This window comes from Vicia villosa, linkage group LG4, assembly GCF_029867415.1.
Source record: "Vicia villosa cultivar HV-30 ecotype Madison, WI linkage group LG4, Vvil1.0, whole genome shotgun sequence".
Taxonomy (NCBI): Eukaryota; Viridiplantae; Streptophyta; class Magnoliopsida; order Fabales; family Fabaceae; genus Vicia; species Vicia villosa.
In genome coordinates, this window is record NC_081183.1 from 33,509,489 (window position 1) to 33,530,095 (window position 20,607).

Below are 20,607 nucleotides of genomic sequence, written 5' to 3' on the forward strand. Positions count from 1 at the left end.
AAATGGGCATATTTTGTAAGTCTGTCAACCACTACCATAATTGTATCAAGTCCAAAAGCCCTTGGTAACCCTCCAATGAAATCCATGGAAATATCATTCCATGTCTGAGTGGGAATAGGCAAAGGCTGCAGTAACCCTCCAGGGCTTAGGGTCTCATATTTGTTTCTTTGGCAAATTTCACAAGCTTGGACATATTCCTGTATTTTTTTTCCTCATTCCTTCCCAATACACCACACTTGCTATTCTCTTGTAAGTTCTCAAATAGCCAGAATGTCCACCTATGGCAGTATCATGGAACTCCTTCAAAATCCAATCAATTCTAGGGGACTGTTTTGGAACCACAATCCTGCCCTCATGGTATAATCTCCCTCCTTTTAATTGAAAACTTCTTTGACTGGCAGGGTCAGTCAGCAATGCCTGTACTACAGCTCCCGGCTTTTCATCATTCTGCACTTCTTCTTCCAATCCTTCCCAGGCTTCACATTGTATAGTTGCGATACTAGCATATTGCATCTTCCCTGATAAGGAATCTGCTCCACTATTGTCCTTTCCAGGCTTGTATTTCACTTCAAAATCATACCCTAACAGTTTTGATAGCCATCTCTGCTGCTCCTCTCCCATGATCCTTTGCTCAGTAATGAACTTTAAACTCTTTTGATCAGTGTGCACTTTGAAATGTCTTCCTAACAAGTAAGGTATCCATTTCTGTATTGCAATCACAATTGCCATTAATTCCCTTTCATAAACAGATTTCTGTTGTACCCTCTCTGACAGGGTCTGGCTCATATAGGCAATAGGTCTTCCTCCTTGCATGAGGACAACTCCAATTCCTTTCCCTGATGCATCAGTTTCCAACACAAACTTTCTCAAACTCAGGTAGTGCCAAGACTGGAACAGTTGTCATGGCTACCTTAAGAGCCTCAAAAGCCAACTGAGCATCCTTGCTCCATAGGAAGCTATCTTTCTTCAACAAATGAGTCAGGGGCCAGGCAGTTTTGCCATAATTCTTGACAAATTTCCCGTAGTATCCAGTCAGTCCTAGAAATCCCCTCAATCCCTTCAAATCCTTGGGAACTAGACACTTCAACATATCTTCAATCTTTTTTGGGTCAGCTGACACTCCTTCTCCTGAAATAATGTGTCCCAAATGTTCAATCTCCAATTGACCAAAAGAACATTTCTTCCTGTTAGCATACAGTTGTTGTTCCTGAAGCAGCATCATCACTTTCTTCACATGTGTCCTATGCTCCTCTCTGCTTTTACTGTAGATGAGAATGTCATCAAAAAAAACTAAGCAGAATTTCCTCAGGAATGGCCTCAATACTTCATTCATTAATGCTTGAAAAGTTGTAGGAGCATTGGATAGCCCAAAGGGCATCACTAAGTATTCATAATATCCTTTATAGGTCCTAAAAGCAGTCTGGGATACATCATCTTCCTTCATCCTAATTTGATGGTATCCAACTTTCAAATCCAGCTTTGAGAAAATTACAGCTCCTCCCAATTCATCCAACAATTCCTCAATTACAGGTATGGGAAACTTATTTGGAATTGTAACCTTGTTCAAGGCTCGATAGTCAGTACAAAACCTCCAACCTCCATCCTTCTTTTTGACTAGTAACACATGACTTGAAAATGGACTAGTGTTGTGTCTTACAATCCCAGCTTGCAGCATATCCTTGTCTATCTTTTCAATTTCATTCTTTTGATAGAAAGGATATCTGTAGGGCCTCAAATTGGGAATGGCAGCATACGGTTTTAATCTAATGGCATGGTCATGAGCCCTCATAGGTGGTAGTCCTGCTGGTAAATGAAACACTACCTCAAAAGGCTTCAAAAGTTCTTTCCATTCCTCCTGCCCCACTGTTTCCTTCAATGCTTCTGGTTCCCTAGAGTCCACATAGAATCCTACACCCTCATCTCTTAAATTTCTGAGCATAGCCTTCCAATTTGATTGCCTAACACATAAGGCAGGATCTCCTTCGATTTCATATGCCAGACCCTCTTTCTCCCATTTTAAACTGAGTTCTCCAAAGTTGTCTTCAATCTTCCCCAAACTAGCTAGCCAATCCATGCCTAACACCAATTCAGTACCCCCTAACTCCATCATGAAAAAGATTTGACTGAATTTCACTCCCTGCATATTGAATTCCAGCCCTTCACACACTTCTTGATTTTTCACCTTCTCTCCATTTCCTACTTCAATCACATAAGTAGGAGTTTCCACTATTTTCACAGCTAGCTCTGCTACCACTTTTGGGTCAATAAAATTGCTGGTAGCCCCTGAATCTATTAAGGTCAGCAGCTTCTTCCCCTTCACTTCCACCCATACCTTGAAATATTTGTTAGAAGTAAACCCATCTCTACTCTGCATAGACAATTGCAGAGTCTGCAGCTCTTCTACCTTATCTGCCACTACCATCTGGTTTTCTTCTAACCTCTCTACCTCTGCCTCTTCCCCACTACTGTCTTCACACAGCTTCAAGCTCATATGTTTAAATTTGCAAACATGTTCCCTATTCCACTTGTCTCCACATTTGAAACAAAGCCCTTTCTTGCTCCTTTCCTCCAGCTCTGCAGGGTTCAGCCTTCGACCCTTCCCCTTGTCAATTCCTCCTCCTTGATTCTTCTCACTTTCTTTCTTAGATCCTCCAGCCTCTGCAGGATCTTTTAATCTGAAAGTGCCTCCCCTATCTTTCCATGAGCTACCCTTCTTTGTGACAATCTCATTTTTTTTCCTCAATTAATAGGGCTCTGTCCATCAATTCAGCTAAATCCTGGCTTTCATGGAGCTTCAACTCAGCTTGGATTTCATCTTTGAGTCCATTCAGAAAAATGGAATCTAGCATGATTCGTTCCTCCTTCCTCAAAGGTGCCACCATCATCTCAAATTTCTCTCTATACTCTCCTACTGAACCTTTTTGTTTCAAACTCAGTAATGGTCCCAGAGGGTTGTGCAGTAACCCTGGTTGAAAACGTCTCATCACAGCTATCTTGAATTCTTCCCACGTTTTCAAAGATGTTTGTTCTTCCCACCAGTGGTACCAATTTAATGCCCTATCCTCCATGGCCAGCATTGCTACAACCAGTTTGTCCTTTGTCCTCACTTCGTTCAACTGGAAGTATCATTCTATCTTCACCAGCCAACCATAAGCATCCTCACCTTTGAACAACGGAATCTACAGTCTCCTACGACTTCCAAAGAATCGTGAACGACCCTCGCCTCTATTTCGCCGGTAACGGTGTTGCGATTCGCGTGAGAGGGAGCTCCAGTCGCTCTCTTCTTCCTCTTCGTCATCGTACCCACCCCTTGGTGGACGTCCGTTCCTTCCATGATTTCGCCGTGGTTGTTCCAAGATGATTTGACGGATTTGCTCAGCTGTAACGTGCGACCTCGCCCGTTGTTCCAACACCATCAAGAGAATTTGTTCCAATGTTCCTTCGAACGTGTTCATCCTTTGCTCTACTGAGTCGACTCTGTTTTCCATTGCGCTATGAGTAACCACCATCCACTGTGTTCTTCGAACCAAGGCTCTAGATACCAAATTGATAGGTTCAATCTGATATATAGAATGAAAACAGGGAAAACAGAAAAGATATAGGGAAAGATTTGATTCAATTCAGCAATTTCTACTAGAGTTCAAATGGGATCTAGTAGTAATACAAGTACTAAGAGTGAAATGGAAATAGAATAAAGAAGAATCTAGCTAGGCAGCTTCGAGAGGCCTATCTCTCCTAGGGTTCAGTACTAAATTCTTCCGTATCTAACTCACAATCATTACTGCTATTTATTTGCAAACCTAGTACTATCTGTCCACTCACAGCTGGACACCTGGCTCTGCCATGTGCTGTCCTAACAACTTTTGTCTCATATGCCAGCTGTCTTTTTCTTCTCTCTCTTGCGGGTCCTTTGGTAAACTTTTCCAAATCTACCAAACTACGGACCGAATTGAACCGCTGACTATTATGTTTAATTATTGAACCTATCCATATTATACGTACGGTTCTAGAACCAAACCAATCATATGACATATAAATCGATCTGAAAATGAAAAATACTAAAGTTTCAAGTTTTTTAAGCAAAAATTGGAAATTAGTTAAATGGTTGAATTGTTTAACAAATAGTTTGGATTAGAAAATTTATGGTACGACTTAGAATTTCATAACACTATACCAAAAATTTTGATTCAGTTTGATTTTGAATGAGTAAATTGAAACAGTACATTTGACACCGTCAATATAAATTGTGCGGCACAATGATTCCTGTAATAATGTGTCTTTTGTTTATTTGTTTAGTTCACTTTAGAATTTCTCGTGGAAAATATTGTGAAGAAAAATATACTCAAAGAGTTAAAAAAAAGTGAAATTTATCTTTGGAAAAAGCTTGATTGCTTAAACATTTTTCACCTTAACAAATTAAACTCACTTTTCTGGCATGGTAGAACCGCCAACAATATCATAATGTATAATAGTTATCATATGTTCCTTTAAAGAAGACTTTATAGACATAAAAAAAAAAAAAAAAAGCATAATTTTCTGGTCTAGCCTTCAAGGGAAGCAGGACCATTGTCATTACCAGCAAAAGAATCCAAAAAGCAAGCAAGAACTTATAAAAATCATGCATACAAGAAAATTTCTATTTTCCTATGAACCTTGAACATTTGGAACATCTGCAGTGATCTCATTTGCATCACCGTGCTAGAGGACTGTTTGTAACTGTTGTGTGCAATAACAAAGATAAAAGTCTTCAATAGTTAGTATGGCTTATAAATTAGGTAGCCACATTTGGGATAAATGATAATGCATGTTTGGCATGCATGAAAAGTCTCTTCAGCCCGTGCTACAAACAAGTTCCTTCCACTCTTGACTTGGTATATCCCAGACTAATTAGTTTCCGTATCAATATTTTTTCAGCTTCTATCTGCAATCCATGAAAGTTGGAAATCAAGATTCAATTTAAAAGTGATGTTGAAAACCAATATTGAATTTAAAAATCAATGTATGTGAATAGCGATGAAATATAAAGTAGAACTGCGAGCAAGGCTCCCTATTGTGAAATCCTGTTCCAAGAACCAGTTATCTCAAAAACCAGTTTTAGCATAGAATCCGTTTTCAAATTTGAATTGAAATCTGGTTTTTGGCATAGAATCTCAGACTTAGAAAAATCTTATGGGATACTCCATATTAATCCTGACTTGTTTGATAAACAAATTTGAGCAAGATTTGTATAAAAGGTTAATTAATTAAAATGATCATTCCTTATAAAAATTATACAAACTGAAAAGTTGTGTAAACTAGAGAGAATTCACACTTAATCATACAAACTGCAAGTTTGAATTTGGAAATTTTGCATCCAAAGAGCAAAGCAATAAAGCCAGTCCTCTACTATTTGTCAAGGTAGAGTTCCACTTCTAAAGCCATCTGACCAAGCTGTTGTTAGAAGGGCAGAGAAAGCACAGGAGAGGTTAACCGACCAAAGGTGCTTCAAACAACCAGAATCATTGTTAAGTGGAAAAAGATAGATGGTCCACAGTGCCGGGTTAACCACTTGACGCCCAGCCCAAATGCAAAGAACAGTTCTAGGAAACGGAAAGATAATATCACGGTTTCATGGAGTCAGATGCACTACACATAAGAGGCAGCTTAAAACAGTTGGCCAACTTGTGACATTAATCAGTAAGACCCATATTACTGTAAAGGTACACAAGCTGGGTGAGCAGGTTAATTAGGTAGTTAGGGAAAACAGGGTATTTTGCCTATAAAACATAATTAGGAAGAAGGATGAGAGGAACGGCATTCATTTGGTAATTAAGTCCTGCACTAAGGAGAGATCAGATTCTCTCTAATAATCTAAATGCATAACATTCATTTCAATACAGGATTCTTTCTTTTCATCAACTATAGCATTTCATTCCTATCACAGAACATATATGGAAGCAAAAAAACCATTTACAAGGAGCATAGACAACTTCCCTAAACTAAAGGCCAAGAATGAGTGAGAGAGAGAACTGACCTCAACCATGGGACTATTTTTCGGAATATTGCAAGCCATAATTATATTGAGACCAGTTTTCAACACTGAGATAAACATATAAATCAAAAATGTTAAAAGTTAAAACACAACCCAGAGGAACGATTTCTCAAAATACAAAAATGGCATAACAGTTACCTAATCGACGAGCAATCCCAGAACCCGTATTATCAGAATTCCCTCCAAGTATAGAAGTCACAGAAACCACATTGTTCTGCAACCATTAACACAAACCAAATCACTATCCATACATCCATAATCACCAAAACACTCACAAAATCAATAACCATCTTACTAAAAAAAAATCCGAACTCACCGGCCGAGTCGAAGCCGCAGCATAAACCAATCCCAATTTCGCAGAGTTATAACCAATCCACACAAATATCTATCTATCACAAAAATTCATATTCAAAATAATCAAAAGACAACAAATTTGATTTAAACCATAGTTTGTGAATGAACCAATTGAAGAATCTAGGGTTTGAAAAGGGGAAAACCTGTTTGGGAAAGCGAGTGATCTGAAAATGGAGGCTAGCATCGTTGACGAGTTCAGTGAAGGAAGTGAATTGCAATTGGCTCTGTGTATGTGAATCACGCTCCTTCTCTTTCTCATTCAGTTTCATTTCTTCGATTTCTTTCTCTAATTCTTCTGAATTCATTGAACCCTAAACCCTAACTTCTTCAACCAGCTCAAGCTTTTAAGCACAGTTTGGGGGCAAGTGAGATAAAGAATATATAGAACAAATTTAAATTTTTTAAAATATCATTATAATAGTTCATTTACTTTTTAAATTGAATTTGTGAAAATTTCGTATACTTTGTCAACCTAGCATGACATGTAGGCATTTTTCAAAATATTTGACTCAACGCATTAATTAAAAACGCCTTATTCTGTTTCTAGGGTTTCATCATCTTCATCCCTTTGTTGCGTTTTTTCATTTGCGCGAATTTGTAGTCATCGTCTTCACTCTTTCATTCATTTTCTAAGGTTTGCATCTTCTTCTTTTTCAACATTCATCTTGTTCAAGTTTTGTCTTCAATGTCAAAGAATTCAAGCAGTGCATAAATGTCCTACAATCAAAGCTTTGAGCCAGCTGGATTTGTACTTTGTAGAAACAAGAGGATGAAGTGTTTTTGCCAAGGTGAATATTTATTCAAACTGTGACTGATAGGAACAGTGTGAACTTTGGGAAAAAATTATAAGTTGTAGAAATTACATAAACCACATGGATAAGGGTTGTAATTTTTTCAAGTGGTTAGGTGATGAATTTGTTTATGAAAGTGATTTGAATATTGAAATGCAAAAGAAGAAAAATCCAAAATTGAAGAATGAGGTTCTCCGCACTAGAGGATGATTGAAAATGTCCATTGTAATTGGGATTTTGAGCTTAGGGTTGAATCTTGTGATTGTAATAATGTATTTCAAATAGGATTATGGTTGAAATTCTATTGTCAATTATTATTGTTGGTTTAATGATTATTGTTATGAGTTCTATGTAACACTTTTGTTGGTTTAATGATTATTCTTATGAGAAATAATTTGTATTCAGTATACTCTACCATTACTGTAACACCTCATAATTTCAGTTTATTAATTTAATTTAGATTTAAATTAAATAATTGGAATTTTAGTATTTTATTTGGATTTATTTGGAAAATGATGGAGTAAGAGTTATTGGGCTTATGGTGTGATGTTAGTAAAAGAGGGGTGCTAATTGGTTAGGCCTTTTACTAAGTTGTGATATTTTATTTTATTTTATTTTCATAAAATAAGAAAAGGAACCATTTAGGGAGAAAGGAAGAACACGTGAAAAGGGCAAGAGAAGAGAAAGAGTCAAGAACGTGAAACCGAAAGGAGAGCATTCAAGAGATTCATCGAGGTAAGGGGTGACTCTTCCTTTTAGTATCTCTTATATGGTCTTAGGTAATAGGTAGATTGATGTATGGTTTGATTCAATTAGACATTGGGGTTGTTAGGTTAGATTGTTCTAAATTGGATTGAATTAATGATAATTGTGTGAACTATTTGGTTAATAATGCGTTTAAATGATGTTTTGTAGTGTATAATTGAATGTATGATGATTATATGCCTGTATGTGATGTCTGGAATCGTTTTTGGGTGAAAAGGGTGTGAAATCGCAGGGTCTGTCGCAGACTTGGGGTTTGCTGAAATCGCAGGTCCGCTGAGCGGAGGGGGTCCGCTGAGCGGAGGTCCCAACGTAGTTCGCTTCTGTTGGACGTCGCTAGAGGTCCGCTAAGCGGAGGTCTGAAGGATTCGCTTCTGCCTTGCGTCGCTGAGCGAACCTTGCTGTGTGTGAATTTTTCTAAAACTTTAAAATGACGTATCTTTTGATCCGTGAATCATTTCTTAGTGCTGTTTTAGGCGTTGTGCAAGTAATTGAATGTTTTATATGATGGATGATGAATATGGGCAGTGGCCGACTTTATTTCTTTAAAACTCGATTTAATTACTTGATGAGAATTGAACATTGTGTGCATATGAGATAGGTGTGACAATGTGTTTGATGTGATGATGAATTGGTTGTGATTGTTATTATGATTGTGATGAATGCATGACTATTTGAATGATGTTGAAAACATGTACATACTTATTGGTGACGTGGTGTTGAGATGAGTTGTTCATCGTGATTCGGTGATGTTTATAAGTATGTTATGTGTGTTTCATTCATTCATATGCATTTGATGATGGATCCCGTTGATGAGTGGGTCGTTGCTGGCTAATTCCCATTGTGCGGAGATTAGTAAGCAATCATCGTGTGCCCATGGGGGTGTGAGCGATGAGGATAGTCGTGTGCCCATGTGGGGTGTGAGCGACATTGAAGGGCAGTATCGTAGAGAGAAGTCCTGTGAATGTGATTCACGAATTTTGGTACCACATGCATAGTGTCAATTGTGTCATATGCATTTTGTCATAACATGATTGTATAGATTTCTGTGTTTTGTGTTGTAACCTATTATTGTGTGATTTGATGAATAATAGAGGTGAATCTGAATGTGCATAATTGGGTGAACGGTATATTATGATGCTTGTTGCTTATGAATTGCATAATATTTACTAATTGAGAATGAGACTCACCCTTACATGTTGTCATTTTCAGATTGAGGAGTAGCGGCATTAGTGCTCGGTGAGGATGACTCGTAGAGTTTATCCGTTTATGTTGGGTCGTGTCGGTCATGCTCTGAACTTGTAACACTGGGGAACGATAGTGTCATACCCCAAAATTTGCCCTCCAGTTTCTTTAAGCGTATGCTTTGCATATCATCTGCAAATTAACTTAATTTTGCAATTTTTTGAAAATACGTATTATATGTTCATCTTTGCGTATTTTGGTCGTTTTTACGATTTAACAATATTTTCGGTTCACTAACTCCTTTTTAGGCTTACAATTATAATTTCAATTCAATTTAGATTTAAGTTGAATTTTAATTAAAATTAGTAAATCATTTTATTATATTTACATTTTATCCTATTTCTTTTTTTGTTTTTAGGTGCAAATAGAAATGAAGTCCATTGAACTTAAATTGATCCAAGCCCATGGCCTCAAAAGATGTCCTTAGTCCTATCATTTTTATTTTTATAATTTTACTAATATTTATTTGAGTTTTTTATTCATTTAAAATGTTAAAAATATAAAATAATTGGATTATATGTTGAATCTTTCTAAAAAGCCAAAAAGATTTGATCCATGTGATAAAGGAATCGTGTAAAGCTTGATTGGAAAATTGAATTGGTTGATTGGTTTTAAACTAGAAAGTTTCAATATTTCTTTGGAATCAAATCCTAATCTCTCAAAAGATGGAGATTTGATGTGCTTTTGTTGACCTATTTCATTCCCATAAATACTTGGACCAATTCAGAAGCAGGGGAGGAATTGATAAGGATTGCAAACCAAAAGAACGCTAGCCGAGCACAAAAAATCCAAGAAAAGAGTTCAGATCGGTCTCCAATTTGCAGCGCAATCCAGGGAGTTTCAAACATCAAACCACAATCCTGGGAGCACTCTGAATCGATTCCAACACCCCCTGGCCGTGGAGCATCAGGAATCGCAGCCTTAATACTACGGTTTTTACCAAATTGCTTTTTCCTCTGATTATCATGATTTACGCTTCATGTACGAGATTTAATGATATATTCTGGTTCATACGCGTGCATAGATTGTTTCTGGTTCGTTTGTTTAAGAATTGGTGCAGGTACGACGAAACACCATTGCTAGGTTGTGAAGCTCTGAAATTAGGGTTTCTCTAACCAAGAGGAATTGGACCAAATTAATGGAACAAGCATGCTCAAGGGACAATTTCGATCCCGTCAATAGCTTCATCTTTGAATTCATGCTGCTTATTTTTATATTTGAAAGTTTCAGGTGCTATAGTGACGGTTCGTCACTATAGGTTCAGAGGGTCTAAAACGACGGACAGAGATGAAGATGATTCTGTGTCGCCACATCATTGGTCAATTCAAAATATGGCGTGCGTTTGTTTTCTTTATTATTATTGTATCATATATTATGATCCCATGTTGTATGTATGACAAACAAATGCTTGCAGCTGGGTCGGTTGGTTTTTCCGCTAGGGATCATAGGGACGCGGGTTCGAACCCCGTTTTTGTTTTCTTTTTATTTCAACATACTCCCTCCGTCCCAAAATATAAGAGAAAAAAATGCATTTTTCTTGTCCCAAAATATAAGAGAAGAAATCATCTTTCATTTCTTTCAAGGTAAAATTAAATGCAAATTGCATTTAACTTACATTCTCTCTCATTATTTCTATAACCAACAACCAATTAGAATTTTTTTTACGTTTTTCAAAACACTTTATTTCAAGAAAACCATAAATTAAATGATTGTGTTTTTACTTTTCTTAATAAACGTGATTTTGTTTTTTTCTCTTATAATTTGGGACGGAGGGAGTAACAACTTACGGATTCTGTGCGCACGCTTCCTGAGGGACCACCATACGCCTCCCATCAATAGCCATTGGATCACATCAAGAACACATCCAACGTCCAGAAGGCTGCGGATGTATCATGGACGTTCAAAGCTCGTCCACAGTAGATCATAAGCTGAGTTCTCTATCTTATAGTTTTTATTTATTTTAACTATATTTTGTATATTGTTTATTTATTAAAATTCCTTTTAAATATTTTTAATAAAAATTCTTTTGAATTTCTTTAAAACTATTTATTGTTAATAATATTTTTTATTAATTTAGTTTAATTATTAATAATACCTTTTATTTGATTTAAATAATTAGAATGTTTAAATTGTTTGTTTAAATTAATTATCAAGTTTTTTTTAATTGATTAACATACATATTGAGGTTAAATAATTTAATCAAAAACATATTTTTGCCGATTTAATTAATTGGGTTGAAAACCAACAATTAATTTTTTCTATTAACTATGGCTAACTTGTGCCCTAATCAGGGTTTATGAGAATTAGCCCTGCACTAAAAAATATTGTTTTTTTGAATTCTTTTTAGGGTTAGCAACAGGGTTCCTTCCGACCACGCACCATGCTTTTTACAAAGCTAAGTCCCGATTAAATTTCTTTATTATTTCCTTTTTCTTTCCCTTTTAGTTAAATACAAATATTATTTCTGTCTATTATTCCTCTAAATTATTTATTCTGCCTTGTCAAATAAAAGAACCTTCATACACTCACTGTCTGTTATTTTTCTGTCAATTCTCAGGTGATCAAAGTTAATGCTCGAGGCTTCCTCCGACCGCCAACCATATCAGATCAAATTAAAGCTAAGTGTTATTTTCTGTTTTAAACATTTATTTATTTAATGTTATTTTTATTTATTAAATTAGGGTTAACCCTAATTGACCTGAACTGATAATGCACTCACCCTATTTTTGCTTGCCATTTTTCCCACCTTTTCAGGGTTTGCCAATTGCCAAAGCTTCGAGTATCGGTAACCCTAAACCTGGATCTTAATTATTACCTGTTCAGACCTATTTATTTATTGTCTTCCACTGGTTTCATCTCCCCTTTCCTCCGCTGGTTTCTTTTTCCCCTTCCCCGTATTGCTTTAATTATATTTATTTATTGACTATTGTGGTTAGTAATTCTAGGGAGTGCAAGCTTGTAATTAACCTAAAATAACTAATTATAAGATAAATATCTGAATCAAATCACGTGATTGTTGCACACACGCACACTTTTGGGGTAACCTCTCTGTTGCCTGTTGCCATGTGTTTTTTGCAGAATAGCCATGTCCCTCGAATACGAGGATACCTCAGCCATGTTGCCTCGGTAAATACAAAGGTCATAAAAAGTCCCTAAATGATGCTGCTTTCGATACACCAATATGACCTCGACCCTCGGAAGTTGCCTACGAAAAGGCTGAGGTATCCTCTGGCTGCCTACGAAAGGCTATTCTGGTTCTTCCCTTAGACTACCTGCCTCCCTATGGCATGGGACAGTCTTATGGCGAACGAACCCTCGATGACCCTTCAACATCCAATTGAAAGACTTCCTGCCTTTTCATGGTATGGATAGACCCTTTCGCCCGAAAGACTCAAAGAACAAGAAAAGACGGACTTAGGGTAGGTAGTTCTCAATTGCTTGCTCACAATCCAAAAATTCAAATACTTTTCACACCTCCTTTTCAAATACTTTCAAAACAAGGCTACGCTTATTTACAAGCTAAAGTCCTTAACGAAATCTTTTTACTATTCACACACGACACTTTTCAAACAATTCAAACAAACAAGTGAGCAAAGCAATTAAGAGCCCATGGATAACCATGGATGCAAAGGGTGCCTTACACCTTCCCTTTGTATAACTTACCCCCCGAACTCAAATCTTTTTAAAAGGTCTTTTCCTGTTCTTTTAGCCTTTCTATAAATTGGATAAAATAAAAGTCGGTGGCGACTCTTGCTTACCGCAACATTTCAAATAAAGTCAGTTCACCGTATTATAAATAGTTATAGAGATTTATGAGAATTCTCTATTTTATTTGGTGTTGGATTATGTTTCCATTGATTACGTTGATGATGTTTCTTATTCCGCTGTGATAAACATAATTGTGTTTTTGTTAAATCGTTTCCTAATGAAGCATGACTTGACCATGATTGGTTTATTTATTTTAAATAATTGTGGCACCCTTGTGTTTATGTTTTACTCTGATATAATTGTTTAAAATTGCCGCGGGGTTTAGAAGGGTGTTACAATTACCATTGATACAAACACTGGTATAACACTAATACATAACTGTGGTATAAATTAGTGGCCAAAAAAAGACTAGTGTAACTTACTGATTTATTGACCACATTGTAACAATATAATATAGTTAATGGGCTTATGTGAAACCTGTAACACAATTAAGGGACTTATTTGGAATCTATAACACGCCTAAGGGAGCAAAGTGAAATATTTATTGTAGTTGAGGGAATAGCGTGAAACATTTAATAGAGTTAACAGAAATAGATATCAGTATTTCCTATCATTTGGAACTATTCTCCCTTTAGTTGTTGCACGTCATCCTTGGCATTCAATGGCTAAAATCATTAGGTTCAATCCTATAGAATTTTGAAAAATTACAAATGGAATTCAACATCAATGGTAAGAAGTTTGTCCTTCGTGGACCTAAGGACACATGTATTAAACTCATCAACAACAAGACTTTTTCGCAAGTTGTTACTCCAGGAGTATAATTATGCTTTCTTTCTATGTAGTCTCCATCCAACAAGTTCATCACTCCTTCATGTTATATTTTCCAAAATCAGGTGAATACCTCTATTTTACATCTTGACTTTGCCTCGTTAGTAGATGCATGTGAAGATATATTTGTAGAACCTACTACTTTACCACCCGCTAGACTTGGTTTTAACCATAAAATTCCCCTTAAAGACAGTGTTGAACCTTTTAATTTAAGGCCCTACAAGTACTCAATTGTGCAGAAAACCATTATTGATAAATTAGTTCAAGGTATGTTATCTCTAGGGGTGGCAAAACGGGCCCGGCCCGCGGGGAAAGCCCGTTTTACCCGCACTTTTTCGCGGGGCGGGGAGAGATTTTAGGCCCGCTCCCTTTAGTGTGCCCGCCCCGCCCCATTTTTTTGCGAGCATGAGCTTTTTGTGTGCCCGCAGGCTTTCCCCGCCCCGCCCTCACTTTTTTGCGGGGTGGGGCAAGGTTTTAGACCCGCACTCTCAAATATGCCCGCCCCGCCCCGCCCCGTTTTTGGCGGGCTTTTGCGGGGCGGGCATGCCCGTTTGCCACCCCTAGTTATCTCAAGGCATTTTCCAACATAGCAACAATCTCTTTGCATCCCCTATTGTGTTAGTGAGAAAAAAGGATGGCTCTTAGAGATTATGTGATAACTATAGGAAATTGAGCCAAGACGCAATTAAGGACAAATTTCACATTCCTCTAATTGAAGATTTAATGGATAAGTTAGGAGGCGCTATAATCTTTTCTAAACTCGATATACGGTCAGGGTATCATCAGTTTAGAATGGCCACGAGAGAGGAATATAAAACCACATTTAAGACCCATAATGGACATTTTGAATACTTAGTTATACCCTTTGGGCTTACCAATACTCCTGCTTCATTCCAATCTCTTATGAACCATGTATTTCAACCATTTCTCAGGAAGTTTTTTACTATTTTCTTTGATGATTTCTTGATTTATAGTCGCTCTTACCATAAGTATGTGGATCATCTAGCATTAGTATTTCAAACTGTTTGGAACAACAACCTCTGCCTAAACAAGTGTAAATGCTCGTTTGCTTATCTTAAGGGGGATACTTGGGACACTTTATCACAAAATAGGGTGTGTAAACGGATCCCTCTAAAATCATGGTTGTTAGCAATTAGCCTCAACCACAAAATCTAAAGCAATTGTGTGGGTTTCTTGGCCTAGCTGAATATTATAGACGCTTTGTTAAAGACTTTGGCAAGATTGCCAATGCTCTAACGAATTTTCTCAAGAAGGATAACTAACTTTGTTTGGCATAATGAAGCAACTTCTAATTTTTTCCTTATTAAAACAATTCATGATTATTGCACATGTCTTAACGCTTCTAGATTTTAACAAGAAATTTGTAACGGAAACTGACGTTTCAAGAAAAGGTATTGGAGCACTACTAATGCAATATCATCATCCCATTGCATATATAAGTAAATCTTTGGGATCCAGGCAACAAGCTTTATTTTTTTTATGAAAGGGAGCTTCTTGTAATTGTTTAAACGGTTCAGAAGTGGGGTGCATATTCTCACATGTCCTTCTTATCATCAAAACATATCAAAAGAGCATTAAACACATTCTTAAGCAACAATTGAACACACTATTCTAACAAGTTTGGGTAGCAAAGCTTATTGGTTTTGAATTTGAAATCCATTACAAAGAGTGAGTCTCTAATGTAACAGCTGGTGCACTTTCAAGAAAAATTAATGCTGAACTATTAGCTCTTTTGCTGGACAATGGACAAAATGATCTGTTAGGTATGATCAAAATTTTTTGGTCTGTTGATGATTACTTACAACCAGTTATTTGTGCATTGCAAGCGAATTCAAGCTCTTATCCTAAGTTTTCTTGGGTTAATGGTGAGCTTTGTAGGAGAGGCAAGTTATTAGTGGGTAATGTACCATCCCTCAAGGACACAATACCTCAATGGCTTCATGATTCTGCTATAGGTGGCCATTCTGGTAGAGATTGGACTCTAGCCAGGATTAAGTCACAGTTTTATTGGAAATGAATGAATAAGGGCATTCACAGTTGTGTGAGAAATTATGGTGTTTGTCCACAAAGTAAACAAGTCATAATTGTGATTGTTAACATGTTAAGTAAATATGCATATTTTATTTTGTTGGCTCACCCTTATCCTACTAAAGATGTAGCTAAGGTCTTCATGGATAATATTTATAAGTTGTATAGCATTCCTCACACTATTACAAGTGACAAAGATTTGATTTTTATCAGCCTTTTTAGGAGTGAATTTTTCAAATTACAAGGATTGGCTTTGAATAAATCCAGTGCATATCATCCTCAATCTGATGGCCAAACTAAAGTTGTTAATAAGTGTTTGGAGACTTATTTAAGGTGCATGTGTTCAAGCCAACCCATTTTTGTTGGTCACATGTTATCTCTTGTTGAGTGGTGGTAGAATACTAACTACCATATTGCCATCTGCACCGCACCATATGAGGTTGTTTATGGACAATCACCACTGGTTCATCTTTCTTACTTACTAGTAGAATCTACTTGCATTACTGTAAACATATCTTTAGCTGCACTAGAAGATGTTATCAAGCTTCTCAAGTTTCATCTATTACGAGCTAAAAATTGTATGAAACAGCAAACAGATAAGCACATAAGTGATAAATCCTTTGAAATAGGGGACTATGTTTATCTTAAAATCCATTCCAATAGTCAAGTATCCATGGATTCAGCACACTATCACAAGCTTTTTCCCAAATTGTATGGTTCATATTAGGTCCGGATAAGATTGGTCAAGTAGCTTATCAGTTAGACCAAACTTATTAATAGTGTCCGCTATTAGCTCTATCCTAGAAGTTTCAGCCGAAGCACCCACCCTCTGCGGCAGTTTTATGGTGTATATTTTAGTTTGCAATTGCAGGCGCGATAGACGTGATCTCATAGAGCAGGTCGGGGTCACAACCCGTGTAATAGAAGAAGATGATGAAGATAACAAAACACAGATACAATAGGAAATAGAAGAAGATGAAGTTGTGTAGGCAAAGAAATATTTAATTAGTCAAATAAATGAGAGAATATTGAATCGAAAAGTAAAAAAATGGATAAAGTGGATTGGAAAAGGCAATTTGCAAATCCAATATGCATTTGTACGACATATATTTAACTGATCACTTACTTGAAAATATAATAATATAGTAATATATTTTGACAAGAAAAACAACTAATAATAATGATTATTATTGGTTTTTTCTTTACCCACCTCCCTATGGGGGTCACCCCCAGCGAAAACCTCACTTTACCCCTGCTTCGGAAATGCATTTCCGAAGTAGTTTTTTTTTTAAAATTTTCTCAGACTTCGGAAGTGCACTTCCGAAAACACCAAATGGGGGGTGTTTTCAGAGATGCACTTCCGAAAACACCTTTTTTCAGATTTTAGTGTAATTCGGAATAAAAGCCGAACAAAACAAACGACATATCAACGTAAAATACGAATATAATAAATAAAATTCAAATAATATATACAGACCGAGTCATAGTGTGCGAAATATATAATCTGAATACAAAAAAAATAAACTCGGAGCCCTACTGGGTATGCCTAACCCTCTCTCCCTGGGACCTCCTCTGCCGCCTGTATGCCTCTTTAGCACTACACTTAGACTTTGGTGTTAGCGAATCTGGTTGGACCGAAGCAGAATAGCATAAGGGGCGGATCCCTTTGTTTAGTGTCTAGGGTTTGTTTTCTTTTAATCAACCTGGGTTGAATAATACAAGATTCAAAGCCCACTAGCCACAAATTTCTATGGATGGTGGTGTTGTTGTTTTTTGTTAGTGTTGTTGAGTCCCACATCGATTATTTCAAAGACAAAGTGAGTCTTTATATAGCAAACACACACATCCATTTGAATTAAAAACAGACTTCTTAAATGGGCTTCTAATGCAACAAGTAAGGGCTTTGGCCCAAAGATTAATTTTTACAATTCATAATAACTAATAAATACTCTATAAAAATAATTTATAAAAATTATTAAAATAACAATTTAAAAAACGTAATAAAAAAAATAATATATAAAAAAATGAAAAAAAAATGACGTGGATTTAAAAAAAAATTAGAAAAGCCACTTGGCAGGCCAACTATGAAGATTCCATGGCCAAGTCAGCATGAGGGGGGATGCAGTTTGGAATCTGGATTTCTCAAGGGGGGAATCACAAATTTTTTTTTTAAGAGGGGGAAAATCAAATCTCGCTTATATGGCAGGGGGTAAATGCCTATTAACCCTATATTCTATTCATTGCATAGAATCACATATAACCATAACAATGGGAAGTCAAACTCTTACCTCTTGAAGAATCTCCTTCTTCTAGTTCCACACCTTCTCTTTTCTCCTCTTTTCTTCTCTTCTCTTGAGCTGTCTCTTTTTCTCCAATGATAATTATGACAACTAAACCTAATTTCCTTCTTACTATCTTTCTTAAGTCTATTGGGCTTAGCTACCCATTCACTTACTATTTCTATTCTCAATTATTAGGCCCAATAGCATATTATCTCATTATTCTACTAATAGCTCAAATAACTAGTTAGCATAATAAGACACAATTAAATAATTATTATACCACATAATAAGTAAATAATTAATAAAACACCAAATTAAATAATTAAGTAAATAATTAATAAAAATCAGGATGTTACCGCAGGCGCGATAGACAGGATCTCATAAAGCAGGTCGCTACCTATGTAAACCGGTTTGGCTGTTTTTTTTATACTTTTTATCGGGTGTTATTGAAGAGTTTTGTGTTGGAGTTGACGAAGCTCAGATACAATAGAAAATCAAAGAACAAAAGAAGATGAAATTGAGTTGGAGTTAACGTAGCACAAATACAAAAGAAAATCGTACAAGATAAAGTTGTTTAGGCAAAAAGATATTTAATTAAACAAATAAATGAGAATATTGAATTGAAAAGTCAAAAAGTGATAAAGTGGATTGGAAAAGGCAATTTGCAAATCCAATATCCCATTTTAACGACATATATTTCACTTCACTGATTACTTACTATTGAAAATATAATAATATAGTAATATTTTTTTAACAAGAAAAACAACTAATAATAATGATTATTATTTCTCTTTAAAAAAAAATAATACACTAATATCATTAGAAAACAATGGGCAATTTAGACTCGATTTGGTAAGCCATATTTTAGCCTTATAACTTATAAACTCGTATGATAATAAAAAAATCTCTTTGATAATAGTCTTTTCATTACGAGCATATAACTTATTTTTCTAGTTTATAGCTTTTTTTTATACTGCTATTTTAAATAGCATTTTAACTTATGACTTACTATTTTTTCTTCAATTAATACCCTTATAAATTTTAATTATTTTAAATGTGCATTTAATTATTAATTAAAAAATATCTTTTTATGTCATTTTACATTTATCAACTAGTTAAACCACTAATTTTACAAATATTTTAATTAACTTATCAGTTATAACTATAAACTATTAAACCTTTTTGTTAAGAACTTTTGGTTATTTAATTAGTTTGATCTTAGGTTTTAAAAATTATTTTATTTATCTATGATAATTTTTATAAAAATGCATAAAAAATATATAAGTAGATTATTCATAAAAAATTATTTCACTTTCTACTATTCAACTTTTAAGGCCAGCCGCTCCACTCCACAATCCGAAATTAATAACTCGGGTTAAACTTACCTTTCCATTCCCGTATTCACAATGTCTTTCAATGTATCTCGACTTAAACTTTGCCCCAACACTACTGTTGTGACTCACAATTAGGGGTGCTCGCGGTGCGGTTTGGGCGGTTTTGACGAAAAAAATCATCCGAACCGCAAGAGAAAAAATAGTGCGGTTTGGTTTGGTTCAGTTGACTTTTAAAAAAAATCCGAACCGAACCAAACCAAACTAATGCGGTTTGATTCGGTTCGGTTGGTTCAGTTTTTTACAAATATTTTATTGAGCCATACATACACATATATATATGACAACATAATTTTATATTTAGACATTCATACACTAACAAATAACAACAAAACTCGTCATATTTTGACAACAATTTTCCATGTAATATGTAAAAATTAAATTAGACAAAAGTGAAATATTAAACATAAAATAATAGCATAAAACAATATAAAATTATTATAATGAAAAAAAAAAATAGAAGAGACGAAAGATTAGTGAAGGTGAAAAAGAAAAAGAAAAAGTGTTGAGAGATTAGAGAAGAAGATGTGCGATAAAAATGAAACTGAAATACGCAACATTTACATAAAAATGAGAAGGTGAAAAAGAAAGAATATAGGAGAGTAAAGATTATAGAAGAAGAGGGAAGATGTATGTGGCAAAGAAGGTGAAATAATGTTATTAGAGATTTGAGAAGATCGGGACTGAAATTATATGTGTAAGGATGAGAAAATTGTTCGTATTCATAAAGGCTAATGTATAATAGGTTTAATTTTGGGTTGGATGTGAGTTAAGTAAAATTTAGGTTGTAACATAATGCGGTTTGATTCGGTTTGGTTCGGTTTACAAAATACAAACCGCAAACCGAACCGAACCGTGCGGTTTTGTTAAAAAATGACCCAAACTAATCTGAACCAAATGCGGTTTTTTGCGGTTTCGGTTTGGTTTGGTTTGCGGTTTTCTATTGGGTTGGTTTAGTTTTGAGCACCCCTACTCACAATAGTAGACTTGGGGGCAAATTTACTTGTGACTATCCAACACTTACTCTCCAAAATTTGTAAGAAAAATCCTATAATAGAGACAGATTCAGAAACATTCAGAAACTCATGTCAAAACTTCTAAACATAAAAATAGAAAACCATTACTTTCCAAAATGGAAAGAAAAAAAAAACAGACATTCTTTCAAA

The 20,607-nt window shown here is 35.6% G+C and overlaps 2 protein-coding genes across 2 annotated transcripts; both read right to left on the reverse strand.

The window, feature by feature from the left end:
• Nucleotides 1-844: 844 nt before the first annotated feature.
• LOC131597011 (uncharacterized) lies at nt 845-3,298 on the reverse strand. Its single transcript, XM_058869733.1, has 2 exons — nt 3,164-3,298; nt 845-2,710 (listed from the first exon to the last, which is right to left on the reverse strand). Exons 1-2 carry the CDS (start codon nt 3,296-3,298, stop codon nt 845-847), a joined length of 2,001 nt encoding a protein of 666 aa, XP_058725716.1.
• An 889-nt stretch (nt 3,299-4,187) lies between these two features.
• On the reverse strand, nt 4,188-6,765 carry LOC131594692 (uncharacterized). Its single transcript, XM_058866883.1, has 5 exons — nt 6,529-6,765; nt 6,348-6,416; nt 6,170-6,245; nt 6,014-6,078; nt 4,188-4,921 (listed from the first exon to the last, which is right to left on the reverse strand). The coding sequence occupies exons 1-5, from the start codon at nt 6,688-6,690 to the stop codon at nt 4,841-4,843; spliced, it is 453 nt and encodes a 150-aa protein (XP_058722866.1). The 5' UTR covers nt 6,691-6,765; the 3' UTR covers nt 4,188-4,840.
• Between the last annotated feature and the right edge of the window lie 13,842 nt (nt 6,766-20,607).

Excerpts from the sequence above, each read along its gene's own strand:
- LOC131594692 (XM_058866883.1), bottom strand. The coding sequence starts at position 6,690 with ATGAATTCAGAAGAATTAGAGAAAGAAATCGAAGAAATGAAACTGAAT. Across the intron at positions 6,246-6,347 it reads CTGCGGCTTCGACTCGGCCG|AACAATGTGGTTTCTGTGAC; the intron begins GTGAGTTCGGAT and ends TAATGGTTGCAG. Across the intron at positions 4,922-6,013 it reads AAAATAGTCCCATGGTTGAG|ATAGAAGCTGAAAAAATATT; the intron begins GTCAGTTCTCTC and ends CATGGATTGCAG.
- LOC131597011 (XM_058869733.1), bottom strand. The coding sequence starts at position 3,298 with ATGACGAAGAGGAAGAAGAGAGCGACTGGAGCTCCCTCTCACGCGAAT. Across the intron at positions 2,711-3,163 it reads GTAGATTCCGTTGTTCAAAG|GGTAGCTCATGGAAAGATAG; the intron begins GTGAGGATGCTT and ends GTCACAAAGAAG.